The sequence below is a fragment of the Eurosta solidaginis genome, chromosome 2 (assembly GCF_040869045.1).
Source record: "Eurosta solidaginis isolate ZX-2024a chromosome 2, ASM4086904v1, whole genome shotgun sequence".
Classification (NCBI taxonomy): domain Eukaryota; kingdom Metazoa; phylum Arthropoda; class Insecta; order Diptera; family Tephritidae; genus Eurosta; species Eurosta solidaginis.
In genome coordinates this window covers 49,535,661-49,555,251 of record NC_090320.1, presented here as the reverse complement: position 1 = coordinate 49,555,251, position 19,591 = coordinate 49,535,661, and the positions used below count along the sequence as shown (strand labels likewise).

The 19,591-nt window shown below is 37.9% G+C and overlaps 2 protein-coding genes across 15 annotated transcripts in view; one reads left to right on the top strand and one right to left on the bottom strand.

Annotated features, from left to right (window-relative positions):
* Window positions 1-8,574, bottom strand: part of B4 — a 628,513-nt gene extending 619,939 nt beyond the window's left edge. For 11 of the 12 annotated variants that reach the window (XM_067765289.1, XM_067765287.1, XM_067765288.1 and 8 more), the window contains exon 1: window positions 7,890-8,574. The gene's annotated coding sequence lies outside the window, so the exon portion shown is untranslated. The remainder of the gene's footprint in view (window positions 1-7,889) is intronic. The other variant, XM_067765291.1, reaches the window with a different exon arrangement.
* Window positions 8,575-11,368: 2,794 nt separating this feature from the next.
* Window positions 11,369-16,784, top strand: grk (gurken). 3 transcript variants are annotated; one of them, XM_067765280.1, is made up of 5 exons: window positions 11,369-12,033; window positions 12,075-12,179; window positions 14,572-14,892; window positions 14,953-15,486; window positions 15,775-16,784. In XM_067765280.1, exons 1-5 carry the CDS (start codon window positions 11,850-11,852, stop codon window positions 16,086-16,088), a joined length of 1,458 nt encoding a protein of 485 aa, XP_067621381.1. In that variant the 5' UTR covers window positions 11,369-11,849; the 3' UTR covers window positions 16,089-16,784. The 3 variants fall into 3 exon arrangements, with proteins under 3 accessions (XP_067621381.1, XP_067621380.1, XP_067621382.1); XM_067765279.1 differs by having other exon boundaries at window positions 14,572-15,486; XM_067765281.1 differs by having other exon boundaries at window positions 11,369-12,179; window positions 14,572-15,486.
* Window positions 16,785-19,591: the final 2,807 nt, after the last annotated feature.

The following is a 19,591-nucleotide window of genomic DNA, read 5'->3' as shown; positions in this document are numbered from 1 at the left end:
TTCCTAGAATTTTACTCAAGACCAAGCCAAAAAAACCCTATCAGATCTCAGGTCCTAAAATATCTCTGCCCTCTTAGGAAGTACTAGAAGCTTGCTGCGTCTAGATTTGATAGCTATGCCACTCCTAAAAGTTGGAGTCCTAGCCTTGCGAACGCAGGGTACTAGCAAAAGACGTGCTCGCTCATTTCCTCCTCTAATTTAAAAGCAGGTGAAGTCAGGAGACAGTGCTACAACAAAAATGACGATCTCAGAAACGGCAAAAGTTAGTGAATCGCGCTACAGTATCTTTTATTGCTTACAACTGCTTATGACAGTTTTTGCTAGGTTGCCTGCCCTACAATTTTTGTTGTTATATGCCCTACGTTCCTTGCCATTAGGCCTTTGTATTTACCTTGCTTGTCTGTGGTCTTGCATGCAATAGTGCCTCCGCAATTGTAGTGCCGACGTCATACATTTTATTTGTATACTCGTATGTAGGCGTCTATTGCTCTCAGTGCAAATTTTAAGTGCTTATACCCAAGCGAAAAAATGTTAATTTTAAGATCGACGTCCACAACGGGCATAATATTTTTAAACGGTTTTACTTAGCTTGACTTGACAGGCTGGCTGGTTGGTTGGCTGGCTGGCACGAACTTTGTAATTAAAATTTAAGTAACTTCCCGATAAGCTACAAGCTTGAAAATTGGAATTTAGTTCAGAACCCGATGACAATGCAATAATAATAAACAAAAACTCCGATAGGTGGCGCATGGATCGAAATATTTAAAAACAATCGTATTTGGAACACATAATACATACATGAATAGAAAGCGACCTATGAAAAAATCGCCGCTAGGTGGCGCAAGGATCGACATATTAAAAAAATCGTATTTGTGGTCCGATTTGGTTCATATTGGTGGCGCAAGGATCGAGATATTCAAAAAAATCGTATTTTTGGAACACATAATACATACATGAACAGAAAGCGACTTATAATGTCCGATTTGGCTCATATTTGGAACAAATTTTACATACAGTGGCATACGCGGCGCAGAGTGGAGTAAAGTCTTTGGAAGGATTATGTATTGAGGACTTAGATTTTGACATATTGTCAGGAAAGGGTCCGGGTAATAATGAGTCACTAAATGAACTAAATAGAATGAGAAATAATAGGCAGTTAATTAAAACTCTAGAAACTTGAAAATAAAATTATTAAAAAAGAAAATTTAAGTTAAACGGTTTTATTGAAAACAATACTTACATGAAGTAGTAATAATACTTAAAGATAGAAAATAATTAGGTAGGTACTAGTCATCATACTCCTCACCAATCTAGGGCGTTGATCAGGCAATTAAATAAAAGCGTTGGACGCGTCAAATTTCTATTGATAGTCATATATAAGACCAACTGAACCTTAATAAGGTTATGCTACGCCTCACATTGTTAGAAACTTCACACGCCCAACGCTTTTATTGAATTGTCTGATCTAGGGCCTTGATCAAGAGTGTGATGACTAGTACCTAGGACCTACCTAATTATTTTCTAGCTTTTAGTATTATTATTACTTCATGTAATTATTGTTTTCAATAAAACCTTTTAACTTAAACATTTTTTTTTTAATTATTTTATTTTTTTAGCTATTGAGGCACAAGGCGTCAAAACCGCGCCACGCAGGGTTTAAAATGTATTATCGGTGTATTTACTCGATTATGGTATGAACCATATATGTAATACTACTATATTGCTACAAAACGCTAGGTACATTCCCAAACATCAGAGTGCCGATATATTGCTGCTTAAACGTCCTTGTTTTTGTATTCAATAATCGAATGTACCTAAATTAAAATTTTTTCTTGTCACACTTATGCTGCTACAATTACAAAAATTTTATAGGCTGTCTTGTTTTGATTTCGAATTCAAAACACATTGCGAGCATTTTCTATTAGCACTATAGGAGTATTACATATATGGTATGAACTTATTTATTTTGATCACACGGAAACATCAATGTCAACTCCATTTGATATCAGATTTCCAAATCAAAGTTCATAATTTAACAGTGCCAATTATATGACGGAAAGTCAGGAAATTGGCAATCAGAGGTGAAAAACGCCATATCCTTGGATCAGTTATAGAGTTCCACTTCATCTTTATTTACATAGATTAGAGCTTAACTATATAGGCTTTTTTTATACTCAACGTGCTTTGCACACAGAGTATATTAACTTTGATTGGATAACGGTTGGTTGTACAGGTATAAAGGAATCGAGATAGATATAGACTTCCATACATCAAAATTTTCAGTATCAAAAGTATTGAGTAAATATTGAGATATCTTCACCAAATTTGGCACACTAGTTTATCTGGACCCAGAATAGACTAGTATCGAAAATGAGCAAAATCGGATGATAACCACGCCCACTTTTTATATATATAAAATTTTGGAAAACACAAAAAACCTGATAATTTAGTAAATAATACACCTAGAATGTTGAAATTTTGCACGTGGGCTGATATTGAGACTCTTGATAAAAAATTTTTTTTTAAATGGGCGTGGCACCGCCCACTTGTGATAAAATCAATTTTACAAATATTATTAATCATAAATCAAAAATCGTTAAACCTATCGTAACAAAATTCGGCAGAGAATGCTTTGAAGAAAAATTAACGAAATCGATTAAGGACCACGCCCAATTTTATATAAAAGATGTTTGATAGGGTCGTGGACGAATAAAATAAGCTTTATTTTTGCAAAAAAGAGCTTTATATCAATGGTATTTCATTTCCCAAGTGGATTTATAACACTAAATATGAAAAACTTCAAATTTTAAAAATGGGCGTTGCACCGCCCCTTTTATGACTAAGCAATTTTCTATGTTTCGGGAGCCATAACTCGAAGAAAAGTTAACGGATCGTAATAAAATTGGGTAAACAAATTTTCCCTATAGCAGGAAATATTTCTAGAAAAAAATGGACGAGATCGGTTAAAAACCACACCCACTTTTATATAAAAGATTTTTAAAAGGGGCGTAGACGAAAATAACAAGCTATATCTTAGCGAAAAAGAGCTTTGTATCAATATAATTTTACTTTCTAAATTGAGTTATAGCATTAAATTGGAAAACACTAAAATTTTTGAAAATGGGTGTGGCACCGCTTCTTTTACGACTAAGCAATTTTCTATGTTTCGGGAGCCATAACTCGAAGAAAAATTAACATGTAATGAAATTGTGTACACATATTTTCCTTCTAGCAGAAAATATTTCTAGTAAAAATGGACGGGATCGGTTAAAGACCACGGCAACTTAGATATAAAACAAGTTTAAAAGGGTCGTAGACGAAAATAATAAGCTATATCTTAGCGAAAAAGAGCTTTGAATCAATGATATTTCATTTATCAAGTTTTATTGTAAGAGGAAATGTGGAGACATTTTTTTTAAACAGGTGGTGCCGCATGTTATGTAGAAAAGTAATTTATCTGAAATGAAATTTACAATTGAAGCTCTCGCTGAGTATATAATATTCGGTTACACCCGAACTTAGACACCTTTACTTGTTTCTTATGCCAAACTGGTGCCCTAAGGGAGATTAACTTCTCCTCCACTCACTTTTCTTGACAACCAGTCATGGCGGTGAAGGCTTTGGAGTTTCAACCGCTATTCTATACTGACATTTGCGTAGAGATTTTATAGCTGATTATAACATTTTCTTGGAATGATGATAAATGCGTAAGAGCCACGATGTCATTTTCTCTCGACAACGTCCATGATAAAAACTTTGCACATATTTAGAAGAAGGATTCTAGCTCAAATAATATCATAGCTCAGTAATAACACAGGGCACCAGCAGGTCTAGGCGTGCTCTTCTGCTTTGTTGTAGGGTAGCCACTATAACGTAACCTACCAGTCCGAAATAACACTTAGATTACTTATTAGGTTAGATTTTCTAGGCTAACACTTATTTTACTTCTTCGAAGTTTTGTGTATTAGGATTTTCACACGATTTAGCCCTTGACCTGCGGAAAAAAACTTCGTAATTCTACGTTTCCAGTCGTTTTCGACCCTTTCGCCCCGGTTTCTATTTTTTTTTTTAAACATTATTTAAAATATGGTTATGGCTTTTTCCCATTTTTGACATAAGATCAAACAGAAATTTACTAAATGGCCAGTACACCAAATTTTGAAAGGTCACAAGGTCGGTTGGCCTTATGGCTACTTTAAATGGCCAATTGACCTTATGACCAATTAATATGCCTATAAGCTAAATTGGCCTTATATTCGTTGACTTTATGTCACGCCACCATGAAATTATTTTTTCGACCCTTGATGCGTGTGCAAAGTTTTAATTGACCTTATGGCAGTTTTAAGTTGTTGTAAGGTCAATTGACCTTATGTTCGTTGACCAATGACACCCCGTCATTGAATTATTGCCCTGTCATTGGTCCTTGATACATGTGTGAAGTTTCGACTGACCTTAATGTCATTAGAAGTGTTCATGAGGTCAATTGAACTTTTGTCCATTGAATTTAAGTCACTTCACCATCAAAGTATTTTATTGTCATCGATCCATGATACGTGCGCAGAGTTAAAATTGATCTTATGGCCATTTGGTATGGTCATAAGGACAATTGACCTTTTGTGCATTGTTTCTGGGATGTATTGTCCCAGTAGAAGGGAAATGGTTTAAATCACGTTGAACAAAACTTCGTTTATTAAGGGCCGTTTTCAACATCTTCTCTTAGTAACTTATCCATAAGTTATCGAAATTTGCGTTTCTCGAAACATTCAAAATATCAAAAGATATTAACAAAACACCGAAGAATGACCCCGGGCCCTCCGAAACCGGGGTGGGATCCATATTATTTTTGCGTGCGTGGAACACCTTTCTGCATTGGCGCTTACAAAAAATTACCCTGGCCGATCCACCATTAGTGTGGAGTCAAAATCAAATGAGTGCAAAATCCCTTTGAACACAATTTTGTTCACTGTGTACAACAAAATTACAACAACCACATAAAATTTGTCAACTTCAACTGAAAATATCTCCTGAAAGAGTTAAATTTTTTTCTTTCCGCCTTCTGATTATTATTGTGGAATGATGCCCAACTCAATTATGGCAACAACACCGCAATTTTGCTCAGTAAACATGAGCAAACAATCGGGTTTGGGAGGTGTACGGCTTTTCGTCACTGCTACTGATAATTCTCATTGCTCAGACACATTAATGAATCTGAACTGGAATAACGTGTTCTCTGAGAAAATTTTGAATATAAATTCAACATGGAGAGAGAGAAATTACAACACCTGTACCATGGTTCAATTATATGGTTGGGTCATCTGTACAATAACAAAATATATCTTTTCAAATTGTCATAATCTGTGTATTGGTGTTGGTGCAAATGGTATGCAATGGAAACATAAAACTTAACAGTTTTTGTATGTGTAAGTAAATGCTGCCAATGTGTTGGTTTCATTTTGAGTTTGCCATTTCCTTTTGACAATCCCATCGGCCATGCAATGAAATAAATAAAATCGCTGATGAGATGAGCCAACCATATAATTGAACCATGAACTGTACGCTAAGAAAAATTTAGTCTGTAAATATTACAACAAAAACTTCAAATCAGTTTGACCCAAACGCTTTATATGTGCCTAAATATACCATTCACGTCAGAAGATACAAGTGTTTACCAAACTTAAACGTTGTTTATTATCTCCAGATGAGGATATTTCTTTTCAATCCCTAAATTACGTTTTTACACTCTGACACGTTATCGGCCGATAGTACATGTGACAAAGACTGATACTAACTTATAAGTAAGAGAGGGTACCTATTTAGCTCTCTTGACCATCATACTTATCAAAGCGGAACCAAACAGGTGACGGCCGGAATCAGCTGATTGGTAGTTTTTTTTTTTTATATTGTGACGAATATTAGCAACTCTAAGGGATACTATCATCTCTAAGCCGATACTGAGCAGTGACTTGTATGCACATAACCAAATTAATCATTATGTCAACACATATGTCCATACAAGCAGCGGAGAGCAACGCACAAACACATGCATATATCTGAGATACTCCCAAAAGTAGGCAATAATTTGTGAAAGTGTCACTCACATACACACGCGCATATGAGAATCTATACACGTGCCTCTGTAGTTATAATTTTATAGCAGTAACTAAGTAAATTCTGGAAACGCCTAGAAGTATGGAACGAGGAAATCGAAGAGTATAAAAGAGCGCAATCTGAGCAATCAGAATGAGTTTGATTTAGTCACGCTATCTGTCGAGAAGTAGTAGTGTTATTGTGAAGTACTTGAATAAAGGCCATTTTGCATTATTGAATGGTGGAGTTATTTATTCAACAGTTTAGTGATTCGAACGTTCGTAGAAGGTTGCAATTAAGAGGAATTTCAGTAAATTCATTACAATATGGTTTGGCACTTCATTTTCCAACGCAGTGCGATTTTTGTGTTAATCCATCGAAAATAATATACATGGAAATTTTATTAATATTTGTATGTATGTCACCCTGCCGCCTTGATCCTTATACCTACATATCTACTCCAGTGTTCTTCCTGTGAAAGGGCCATATAACATCATCGCAGTAGAAATGAAACGATACCATGAAAGTATCGATAGCTCTACTTGCGAAGAGTATCGAATAAATGTATCGGACCGAAAGGCCGGACCGGACGCGTTGCTTCGCTTGACTCTATAACAGTACACAAAAGGCAGCGATTGAAAATGCTATTCTACTCTGGAATGTCTTTTTCTGCTATTGCTCCATCATATCATTACTTAGGCTTTGCTATGAGCTACTTCTAGTCTTTTGTCTATTTTTTGTTATACGGCTCTGCTCTATGCCCTGTTCATGTTCAAAGTCGGAGCAGTAGCAGAGCATATTTTTCGTTTTACTGCTACTCTGGAGGAACAGCAAATCTGCCTAAAGGGACTCATGCTGGGTTTACATGGAACGCTTTATTACATTGCTTCGCTTCACAGATGAGTTTAATGTATGATCATACGTATATCTTGCTACACAAAGTTTATAAATGCCATGCAAGTTTAAATTAAGAATATCTTCTTCCTAACTTATGGCACTATCAAAGCAATAAAAAGTTTAAATGTGATGGAATAGCACTTTTTAAGATAAATACGGAGCTCTATACCGAACCTAAAATACTAGGACAATATGTTCCATTATCGTAATATTTGTTTTGTTTTTATTATTCTACAACGCCAATACCAAAAAAAAAAATCAAGAATATTAGAGTTTAAAAAATTATAAAATCCGTAAGAAATTCCGTACAGATAGAACGAGGACTTGTCCGACAGTATCCATAGGCGAACAAAGTAGACTTGGGTGACTCTGACTGTAGAGTCACGAAGAGAATATGTCCCACACTACCCGTATGGATACAAACAAGTAAGGAAGGTTAAGTTCGGGTACAAAGAGGAAGTGTCGATAAGTATAGAAAAGATCTGTCCGACAGTACCCGTAAGGGTAAAAAGTGGGCGTGTCGAACAGTATCCAAAGTGGTACAAAGGGAAGTGTCGAACATAACAAAAAGGATCTGTTCGACAGTACCCGTTGGGGTATAAAGAGGACCAGTCCGACACTAACCGTTCAGGCATAAACAGGTGCAATTGGTCTCTCCATAGGACATGCGCAAACAAAAGGAACTACTCCAACCCATATAAAGAGATCAAAACCGGCTATAGTCACATACTCCTTTGCGACTCAACCCGGATTCATCCTAAATTATTGGCTTTTTTGCAGGGTTGCGACATTCTTATTACTCGGAAAATATCCACAGTTCAAACACCCAACCGCCTATAGTTGGCAAATCATGTTTCCCACAGCCAGTGCTGAGATTCAGATACAGTACCAGGTTAAACACTTGCCTTCAATCACTTGCTCCCTGAAACTGAATCGGAGGTTTAAAGCCGCGAACACCGAAATTGGAACTGTGGCTCTATTGGTTAAGGTAAAATCATCGAAGTAATAGTGGTTTAGTCGTTAAATAACGCGCAACGAGGCAAGGCGTATGTGTGTATGTTTGTTAGCGCTCAAAAAATAACTCTTAACAGCCCCACACTGAGGGAGCAGTGCGTTTTCTCGATCTCTAGATAGGCGATAGCATTGCTTTCTTTACATTTTATTCTTTTTCAACTCTTCCACTTTTCATTTGCTTCTGTTTTTTCACTTTCTTTTCTTTGTCTACTTTTAATTTATTTTTTTATTTCTTTTTATTATTTATTGTGATTTTTTAACACCTCATATTGTCTTCTGCTTAAATTCTCCTATCTCAACTTGTTTGTATATTTATTACTTCACTTAAACTGCATTCACGTTGGAGACCTTTTTCATCCCAAGTGACATTTGACATTCTTTAGCGCCGTCAGCCGCACACCACCAAACAACAACACAAACAAAATTTGTACGATCAAACTGTTTCAGATCATTTCTTGTTTTACACTTTAAATGCTTTAATCTCAAATAAAATAAATAAACGAAAAATGCAATTACATATTTTCATTCACTTTCATTTCACTGCGTTGCCTTCTCCAACCCACCCTCTTGCCAGAGCACAAAACACAAATTTGTCTAGAAAAATTAATGCCTCCGCTAATAAAAAACTATTTTTGCATTCCCTTGTCGTACATTTCTCCCACGCGCTCATCTCAAATCGGCGATCGCTGCTGCATTCCACAAATTAGCATAGCATACGTCGACAGCAAAGAACAGTTCTATGAATACATTCCGAAAAGAATGAAGCAGTGACATTAGTCGTGGCTGCTGCATAGTGGGGTGTTTTGAAAGAATTTGTCTTACATTGGAATAACTTCGAAAGGAAGAGATCTGTAATTTTCAGTTCATAAATGGAGGAAAAACTCCTACGTAATTTAACTATTAGTTGATTTATTTTCTGAAGTTTTCTGTCAAAAAGCAATAATTACGTCATTGGCGTTGCCAGGCTAAAACTCCAGCTATTAGGAATTATACAGCTGTCAGATCTAGAATCAAAAAATTGCATAGATCCTAGAAAGCTTCTAGTATTTGCTAAGAGGACGAAATTATTTTATAATTTACGTCCTGACTTTTAATAGGGGTTTTCAGATTGGTAGTTTAAAAAAATTCTGGTCTTTACAGATCCATTCAGTCTATGTGAGGTCTACATGGACTGACCAGTTCGACCTAACCTAATTGGCGTTTAACAAGGCGCTCCAGTCGCTTCTTTTTTGATTAACTGGCCAATGGATCACATCGAGAGAATTTAAATCGTTCCCACCTGGTCCTTCCAACAGGAAGGTGAGTTCGGATAAAAATACTTCCTTAGCCGCAGCATCATCTTTCATTCGCATAACATGGCCTAGCCAGAGTAGCAGCTGTGTTTTAATTTATTTGACTATGTTGATGTCTGCACAAAGCTCGTACAGCTCATTATTAAATCCTCTTCGATACTCGCCATCTTCGACGGGAGTTGTTGTTGTATTAACGATAAAGACACACCCAGAATGCTCTGGGGAGTGCTATCGATGTCCTTTGCCGGATATATATCCGGTACGTTCCGGTAACAAAGCATCATTAAGGTACTAGCCCGCCCATCTCGGGAACGATTTATATGACCACATTAAACCTTCTATTTCATCCCGCCCTCCCCACCCCCTAGTTCCATCAGGAACTTGGGGTTGCCAGAGCCTCGGCTGTTAATGAAACAGGGTTCGCCACGGATAGGTGAGGTCGACAATTGAGATGGAGAAGCCATATACTGCGCGCTACACAACCCCTTTAATTAATTTGGTATTTTAGTCGCCTCTTACTACAGGCATTCCTACCCCGGGTATATTCTAAACTCCCTAACCCACTGGGGGTTTTTCAGCGCGTAGTTGTCCGTAAATCTTCCGAAGAAATCTGATGTTGTCATGCTCCATGTTTCTGCACCATATAGCAGGATGGGCACGATAAATGTCTTATGGAGCATAATTTTCATTTTTCGAAAGGGGAATTTACTTTAAAATAGCATGCTCAGTCCAAGGAAGCATTTATCGGCAGAGTGATTCTTCGCTGGATTTTAGGGGTGGCGTTATTTGCTTGAGCTAATGCTGGTTCCCAAATAAACGATATCTTTTACTATTTCGAAATTATGGCTACCAACAGTGGCGTGGTTGCCAATACGCAATTGAGCCGACTCTTTGATTGATAACAGCAGGTACTTCGTTTTGTCCTCATTCACCATCAAACCCATCTTTTCTGCTTCTTTTTCCAGTTTGGAGTAAGCAAAACTTACGGCGCCGGTATTCCGGCCGATGATATCAATGTCGTTAGCATACTGCAGTAACTGCGAGTTTTTATAGAATATTTTCCCACAGCGGTTAAGTTCTGCAGCTAGTATTAATTTCTTCAGCAGCGAAGTAAAGAATAGCACGGCTCTGAGAGCTCCTTCCTACTTCTGACTGAGCTGATGCTGTTGCTTAATGTCATTTTGCACAGCCGTACAAATTTTGCGGGGAAACCAAATTAAGACATAGCGGCATATAGGCAGCTCCTTTTCGTGCTGTGGAAGGCGACTTTAAAATCGACCAAGATGTGATGTGTTCAATTATTTTTTCGTGCGTCTTTTTTTTTCAAGATTTAGTGCCCAGTGAAAATCTGGTTGATGAAATATTTACCAGGTTTGAAGCCGCAGTGATAAGGCCCAAGGCCGTTGCACGGTGGGCGTCAATCTTTCGTACAATTCACTTTAAATGCGATACTAAAAATGCAGGATCCCCCTACTTGTGGACTGGGCAAAAACACTTAGATTTCAGGCGTCGAGCATACACTCGTCCGACCATATTTTGCATAGAAGTTGATGCATGCGCCTTACCAACTCCCCGCCGCCGTCTTTGAATAGCTCCGCAGGCAATCTATCAGCGCCAGTGGCCTGGTTATTTTTTATTAAAATTTTTGGTTTTCTTATTTCATAGTCGGATGGGGTTAACACTCATTCCATCATCATTTATTACGGACTCGAGCTCTTCATCTCCTCTGGGTGTCTCATCGCTCTCTCCATTTAAGAGCAATGAGAAGTGCAAGCACTCTCTGGACATCGTTTACCAGTCGAAAATTATAGAAGATAAAAGTGTGGTCGTCAAGGATGCAGCTTTGCATTTGTGAACAACAAATAAGACTTATGTACATATCCAGGAATAATTATTTTACATTTCAAAACAACATGTGGCCAAGAATATTTTTAACTTGATACGAATTTAAACAAAATTACTCACTGTGCGCTATTCATGTGGAGGCGATCAGCCATGAACAATTTTGTCTACTCCGTGCTCTATTGGTCTGACGCCATATTCAAGACATCCATTCACCACAGTCTCTTTTTGTGCGCCCATTGACGAAGAACGGGATTTAACGTGCGCGTACGCGTCCAAGCAAAATACTACGTAGTCTGTAGTTTTGCAAAAATCGCCTTTGACAGAGATACGTCTTTTCTGTTGGATATTTATTATCCAACAATTTTTGAGTTTTCGTTCGGAAAATAATACATTTTTTTCATGTGTATATAAAATGGACTTTTTGAAAAATTTGAAATAAGTGATAAAATCAATAAAAGTATGCAATTATGTGACTCATTTTGATAGGCATCATGTGTAGTAATTTCTCTCGCGACGCGTGTGCAGTGTGTGTGTGTTTGTAGATATCGTTCCAGTTGTCACGATCGTAGAATCAAAACAAGAGCGGACGACAACACAGAAGAACTCTTCGTCGCCGAGACATATAAATTTTTTGCAGTATATTTAAAAAATATACTAATATAATATTAATCAAAAATGGCATTTGATTGATTATAATTACAACGCATATTTCACATGGTGAATTGCGAGAAAGGTTCACCTTCAAATAACCTCGCCATATTTTGGATGATTTTTGGCGCTACGCTGCGTTTTGCCAATTTTTGCTGTTTCGTTTATTATTGGGACTTTCTGTTTATGTTTTTCAATACGTTATTGGAAATTCCGACCCATACACATTTATTTTTGCTCATTCATTTTCACATATCTAAACACATATTCACCTCACACATGCTCTCGCTCCTGTGGTGAATATCGTGTATGTCACATATCACTTTATTATAATGCAAATATCGGAAAATTTGCTGAGAGTAATTTTCATGCTGTCAACAATCGTCGCAGTAACTGGTAGGTAGAGATATGTATAGATGTATACATTAGAGTGTCCTTATTTTCCAAACACAATTTTCTTTTTAAATGTTCATGTTTTGAACAGGGTTTGTGTTATTTCAGTATGATTTTCTGTCATCCCTTATCAATGAAACTTCGACGCTGATAGATAAGAGCGTCGTATGATCCACCGGTGGGTTAGGGGACTTAGAGTATACCCTTCGCAGGTATTCCTGTCGTAAGAGGTGACTATAAACCCAAACGATTCAAGTGATCTGTACCGCAACTCTTTTCATAGGTTGCCAGTGGAATTTATAGCTTCACCAACCCTTTTTATTTAGCAGCCGAGGCCTATTGCGACCTCAAATTTACCACGGAAGTAGGGGGTGGGGAGCGGTATCGCTAAGAAAGTTCAATGTGGTCATATCACACTGTTGCCGAGATGGTCGGGCCTGTACCCTAATGTTGTTGTTGTTGTTGTATTAACAGTGCCTGTACCCTAATGGCGCTTGTTACCTTAACGTACCGAAACTATATCCATCAAAGGACCATCTACGGTAAGTATCTTTATCGGTGCAAGAACAACTCGATCGCTTCCTTCTCCAACCCGCACTTCCTACATCTGCTAACACTGACAACGACTTATTTAAAAGCATGTGACGCCAGAAGACAGTGTCTAGTCAGAATATCCGTGAGTCTACAGTCCTAGTTAGTCTAGGTTGTAAGACCTATTAATGGTCTTTGACACTTTACAGCACCGTGTTTGGGTCCACGGCTTTCCCGCTTGGTTGATAATGAGCAACTCTTGCCTTCTCTTAATCTTGTCTATGCGGCTGGTCTGCCTCGCGTCCCTGGGACTGGGGTTTTCTGCTCTTGAACTTCTCTCTTCATTTGGTTTCGAATTTTTTCCATCACAGAGTTCATTGACTCTCCACTACTTTCTCTCTCCTAGTTCAACGCAATTATTATCTTAGCCAACCCTAAGCTCTACCATACTTCACTTTTGGAACGGAGATTTCTGTATATCGGTATGAATACCGCAAGTACCAGGAAAACATCTCTAAAAGCCCAGATTTTTACAGCGTTGGATGGTGGGTTGTTGGGGCTATTCCCCTTTGAACCCAATTGGCTCTAATGCATCCTTTTGTAACCACAGCCCGTGAATTTATTATGAAAAATTTTATGAGAAAACTGCCGAATGTTCAAAAGCCTCAACGCGAGTCCCACTGAGGCCATATATTAACGTACAGGCCTGACATTCTTGACGCCATCGAAAAAGAATTTTCGAAGAAACTTCATTCTGGTCGGACAATACAATGCATTGTTGCATAGTAGGTACTCCAATGTTTCCTCATTTTCAAGAAATTGCAGCTACCACATATTATGTTGAACTCACATCCGCGCCGCATGCACCCTAATTTTCCAGTGCCCGGTGAGTACCGTAACTAGGAACAGCTAACGATTGATTTTCGTTGTAAAATGAAGCTCTACAAAACCGCAAATGTTTCCATCGATTGTAAGCCTTGATGTGGCAATTCTGGGAGATTTGACACTTATCAGCCCAAAGGTGCAAAGTCGTCCCGGAACCACCAAAAGCTGATACACGCCGTGCCACCACATCGACCATTTCGTTTCATTGTAACGATGACTGTTTGCTCAAGTAAAAGAAACGATATGTCGACTAGCCAAATCTATATGCTACTCCCTAAACTGACTTTATGTTTTCGTCGCTGATCACAAAGGAGTAAATGCGATCGTAAAGTTTGAAATGACATATGTATGTAGTTTGCTTTTGTGTGCTATAGAGATCAGTAACAGTGAGCACGCTACGAACAGTATATACGCTCTTTCCTCTGGCCTAACTCCCGAAGCCTAAGAACATCATGAGATGCCGTTTCCTTAATGAAAACATCGATTCGTGGGAAATTGCATATTATGTGTAGAGCCTCTGAGGGGTATGACCTTATCGCCGGCAGGATCGTTGAACTTTCCGTAGCATGTGATTTATTTAGCTCGACTCGCCCTTCTTCCTGCGGAGAAATAATATAAAATCTGAGAGGGATGTAAACATCTTTCTCATACTTCATATTGCAAATGAAAATTGTCATGTGATGTCTTCTTGCGAGCTCCTTTAAAGTGTCAAGCTATAAAGCTTCGGCGATACATCTAATCTTGATATTTACCATCTCCGCTTCGACTTTTTTCCAGTGATAGTGATTGCGTATTTGATCTGCTGACTTCGGAAGAGACTTACATGCGTCGAACATAACATCCCATCTGATCTGGTTCAGAGCACTTTTACCGTATAATGCAACGGCGAGAGTCTGTTAGTCTTTAACATTCTTTACAGCCTCAAAAAAGCGAAGTCAACTTCACCAAAACTCTTCATTCCCTTCTTCTTTTCCCATAGATTGTTGTTCGAGCCGATTATTACTACTCAAAGAGCACACACTGCAAATCGTACAACATCGTCTGCCCAATATCAATATCGCCGATGATTCTGATTATGGGTACGATGACTATGATCAGTTGCAACAGCAGCAGCAGCAACAACAGCAACTGGAACAACAGCAGCAACAACAAAAAATACCTCAATATGTTGCCATAACAAATGGTGATATTGAATTCAATAAAAACTCGACAGATGAGCATTCACGATCCAGGGATGATAATGAAGCGAACAATACGGATACGAATTTATTGTTAGGAGCAATGCAGTTGCGGGATTTCGGTATGGATTCATTTGAAAGTTTACTTGGAATATTTGATGCAAGAGCTTTTGAACCGACAGAAACAACAACAACAGAGCAGGCGTCTGATATGAGAGCGACAACAGCGGAAAGTATAACTACCACAACAATAACAACAACGACAGAAAGCACGATTACAGCGGAAGGAACAACAACATACACAACAACTACTGCTGCGGGAGCAAAATTAGTAGCAGCAGAAGGTACGACGACAACTACAGCGTCTGCGCCAATAACAAACTCCAAGGAAAGTACCAATGCGCAAATTGCAGACAGTAGCAACACCCAAAAAATAAGTACTGTTGCGCTAAATGAGTTGGGTACTGAGTCCAGTACTTCCACCACAAAAACGTCCACTATACCAACCACGATCATCAGTAAAATGGAGAACGTTATGAATGACTTAAAAACCGCGGGAGACCTGTTGTCCTTACCATGTAGCGGTCAATTTAATACTGAATTTTGTTTGAATCGTGGACGTTGTTTTCGTTATCCCATCGGCAATGATACGATACATTCGTGTATATGCGCCGATGGCTATATAGGTGAGCGGTGCGAATCGAAGAGCATGAATGGTGAGTACACTTAGCACTAGAATTAAAAATGCTGAAAAATTCGATATTTAGAGCAAATGAAATCCTTGGTTGGTCTGGCTGCTACGTTAGGAACTCACATAAGGCTGAGTGAGTACATAGTTTCAACGAAACCCTCACGGACCAGCCTGTTCAACCTAGGATGTCATGAAATCCTAACAAAAGTTATTTTTAATTTTTTTGTTGAAAAAAATCACTCGAAATTATTTATAATGTTGAGGGGCCTTAAGAAATATATAGAACAACCAACTTTCTCTCATCTTTCCGCAGGCTCCTTCATACCTTCCATAGCTGGCGCTCATAAGAAAAAAATTGTTATGGCTCGTATTGTCTTTTCGTTTCCTATGCTAATGGCGCTATCCGTCATCTATATAATGATTGGTGCAGCGATCGTTTTCAAGCGTCCCGCTGCTATACCTGATATGGAAATCTCACCATCTGCAACATCGCATCCATCGTCACGTCCAACGCTTTCACCACACAGAGAACCATTCGAGCTTTTGAGTGAGGACGATGCTGCTGGCGAGTTTATTATGATGAATTCATATACAATCGCAACTACTTATACAACCTATATGGACTAGTGCAATTTATATTGCATACAAATGCAAACTTCAAATACTATTTATTCATCAAAAGAAAAAGTACTTAATTTATTTGTAAATATGTATTAGCATTACTACTTTTTAATGCAACATTGTAGATTGGCGAAAGCTTTTTCGTTAGCTTTTATATTACGCAAACTTTTTCTTTGTTTTTGAGAAAAGTGTGTGCTTATTATAAGAAATTTATTCTTAGTTTAATTTTCGTAGTAATTTAATTTAATATACATATTTATCGTTTCGACTTTCCGCTCGTATGAAAGTTATTTTTATATACTAAATATATATAATTTATGTTTAGGTGAGCTTTAAAGCTTAACCGGTATAAGTAGTGCTTTTAAATAGCTTTAATTTTTTCGTAGTTTTGGGAAAAGCGCGCATTCCCGCTTATATTGTTTTTTGCCAAAGACTTGGTCCACTGAAGCTTCAGTTGGTATTTGTGTTTATTATATTTGTTAAATATAAAAAAAAAATATTTATACACATTGATTTCTAGTGCTTTTTTGAAATGTTCACTGCATTTAGCAGTTTATTTATAAATTTAATACGGAAATGTAAAATTTTCATTTGCATTCATAATGCATTCGTAATTCGTAGCACAAAGCTAATTGTTTCAGCAAAAAAATAACAAAAAAATAAAAAACAAAAAAAAAAAAATACTTAAATTTAAAACTAAAACGTTGATTTTTTACTGCTTTTATGACATCTCTACTAAAAGCTCCACTTATAGTTGGTTTTTAGCAACAAAAAAGGGCTTTATCGCTTTAAAAGCTTTGAGTAGAATATGGGAGCTTTTTAAGAACTTGACACTATACTACATTTCCTCAATTAGGAATCTCTCTCAAGGTCCATAAACTAATATTAGTATATCAACGAAAGCTGAAAGCCCTTCTTTTAGATTGTTTTCAGAAAAAAATCGTTTATCGATTTTAAAGCTTTGAATAGAATATGGGGGCTTTTTAAGAACTTGCAATTATATTACTTCCCCTTAATAAAGGAGTGTCTCTAATGGTCCAAAAACAAATATAAGTAAAACAACGAGAGCTGAAAGCTCTACTTTCAGATCGTTTTTAGCAAACAAAGATTAATCGGGTTAAAAGCTTTGAATAAAATAAGGGAGATGTTTAAGACCTTGAAACTATATTACTTCCTCTCAAATTAAGGATCTTCCTCAAGGCTCATAAACTAAAGTAAAGCCATGAAATCTGAACGCTTCCACAAATCCCTTGTTTTTAGCAAAAAAAATGTCATCGGTTTAAAAGCTTTGAATAAAATATCAGAGCTTTTAAAGAACTTGCAATTATATTACTTCCTCTCAAATTAAAGATCTCTTTAAAGGTCCAATAGAAACCTCTACTTTCAGATCGTTTTAAGGGAAAAAATTGTATCAGTTTAAAAGTAGTGCTGTGCTGTGCTGGTCCGGAAATAAACAGATCGTACAGGCTTCCGGATTACTGTAGCGTTTTCCAAGCGGAAAGAGTAGCCGTAACCAAATCAGTAGAAACCGTGAAAGAAAATAGCCCAAGCTGCAATCGTGTTAACTTTTATATTGACAGTCAAGCAGCAATTAAGGCAATAATCTCGCATAGCACAGCATCTAAATGCATGTTAGAGTGTACGCAGTCCCTGGAGAGAATCGGGACAGGGAGAAGCATACATCTATATTGGGTCCCAGGGCATATGGGAATAGATGGGAATGAAAAAGCGGATGAAGTAGCTAAAAAGGACGCAACCCTTGAATCTTGCTCCGTAGACGTCCCAATTAGATTGGGCGAAATTAAGCGAAGGCGAGAGGTGCACATGATCAACCAAGCAGGAAAGGCGTGGGTTCAAGCGCGGGCTGTAAAGTGTCGAAGATTATGTGCAGGTCTTACAATCTTGGACTAACAAAGTTGCTTCTATCATTAAAAAGAGAGGACTGTAGACTCATGACCGGTATTCTGACTGGACACTGCCTTCTGGCGTCACATGCCTTTAAATTTGGCTTGGTCAGTGATAGCAGATGTAGGAAGTGCGGGCTGGAGGAGGAAATGATCGAGCACGTTCTGTGCTCTTGCCAGGCTAAGACTCCAGCTATTAGAAGTGATACAGCTGTCAGATCTAGAAGCAGCAAGTCGCTTAAATCCTAGGAAGCTTCTAGTATTTGCCAAGAGGACGGAATTATTTTATAACATATGTCCTGGTTTTTGATAGGGTTTTTCAGTTTGGTCGTTAAAACAAACTTCTGGTAACACCACGGACTTATTCAGTCTATGTGAGGTCCTCATGGACCGGCCAGTTCAACCTAACCTAACCTACCAGGCCCTTCAGGCAATCAGACAGATAAACTTTAAAGTTTACATAAGAAAATGGCCCTAAATGACATATTTCGCAACCGTTTCACAGTTACCTTTACTGCCTTACTTAACTTTTTCATAAGTAACAATGCTCTCACAAATCAAAGCTTCCTACATGTTGCAACCCCCTACCAAAATTTATAAACAAAATATATACATAGAACACGCAATTCGAGAGAAACGTTTTTTTTTGTCAGAACCTGCAAAGCTCATTCACACATCGCATCCGCACATGCTAAGCACGTGAGCTTTGGACGAACAGCTGCTGGGTCGCTGCTCTGTCTGGCATAACTCGCGTTTGCCGGCATAAGAAGCACGTTATATCTATAAAACACATAGCTGACTTGGGGTTGCATAATAAATTACTCTTTTGTATTTGTAAAGGTAACGTGCGCACTCTTTGTTTACAAAAGCTTATGACGAAAGGGAGGGCAGTGAAATGCAAAAGTTATTCGTATTTCGCAATGCAAATTTCATAAGAAAGTTTGCGTGATGGGAGAGCATTACGTCAAAAAAGATTACTTATTACGCTCATTTCCATTTTAGTACATCACGAGTTCGAGAAAAATCCACTTTGGTGATTTTATATGATGACGAATTTAGGAGAGGAACAGTGTGTATGAGTTCTTTGAAAACGATTAAGAAGTCTATAAAAACATTAATTTAATCCCAACTTTCTAAATGACAGACTCCCTCTACCAAAAGTACCAGATCTCTATCCTTGGGGGTTTCGTAGTTTGGTCGTTGAGCAAACTTCTGATAACACTATGTGGTCATCCAGTCAATGTGAGGTCCTCAACGACCAGCTAGTTCAACCTAACCTGTCCTTTAAGGTTCTGGTATGTATAGTCAAGATTTGTCTCCTTAAGAGTTTTAGTACAAATGGAGCATGTCTTCGTTATTAATATGTTATGTTCACTTGACCCAGGAGTCGATTCGTGAGAGTTGTTCTCAATTTATTTCAGGTCCTCGTCGGTAAAATAATAAATATACAATTAGCGCGATTTACTTCCGAGAAGGTCAAGGCCGAGCGTCTCTTCTAGTTGGCGTCCAGCTACTTTTCAGTTTTCCCTACAAATGGTGAGATGAGACCTAGACGTTTTATAAGAGAGAGAGAGAGTAGTAGGAATATGAGGACGCTACCACCAC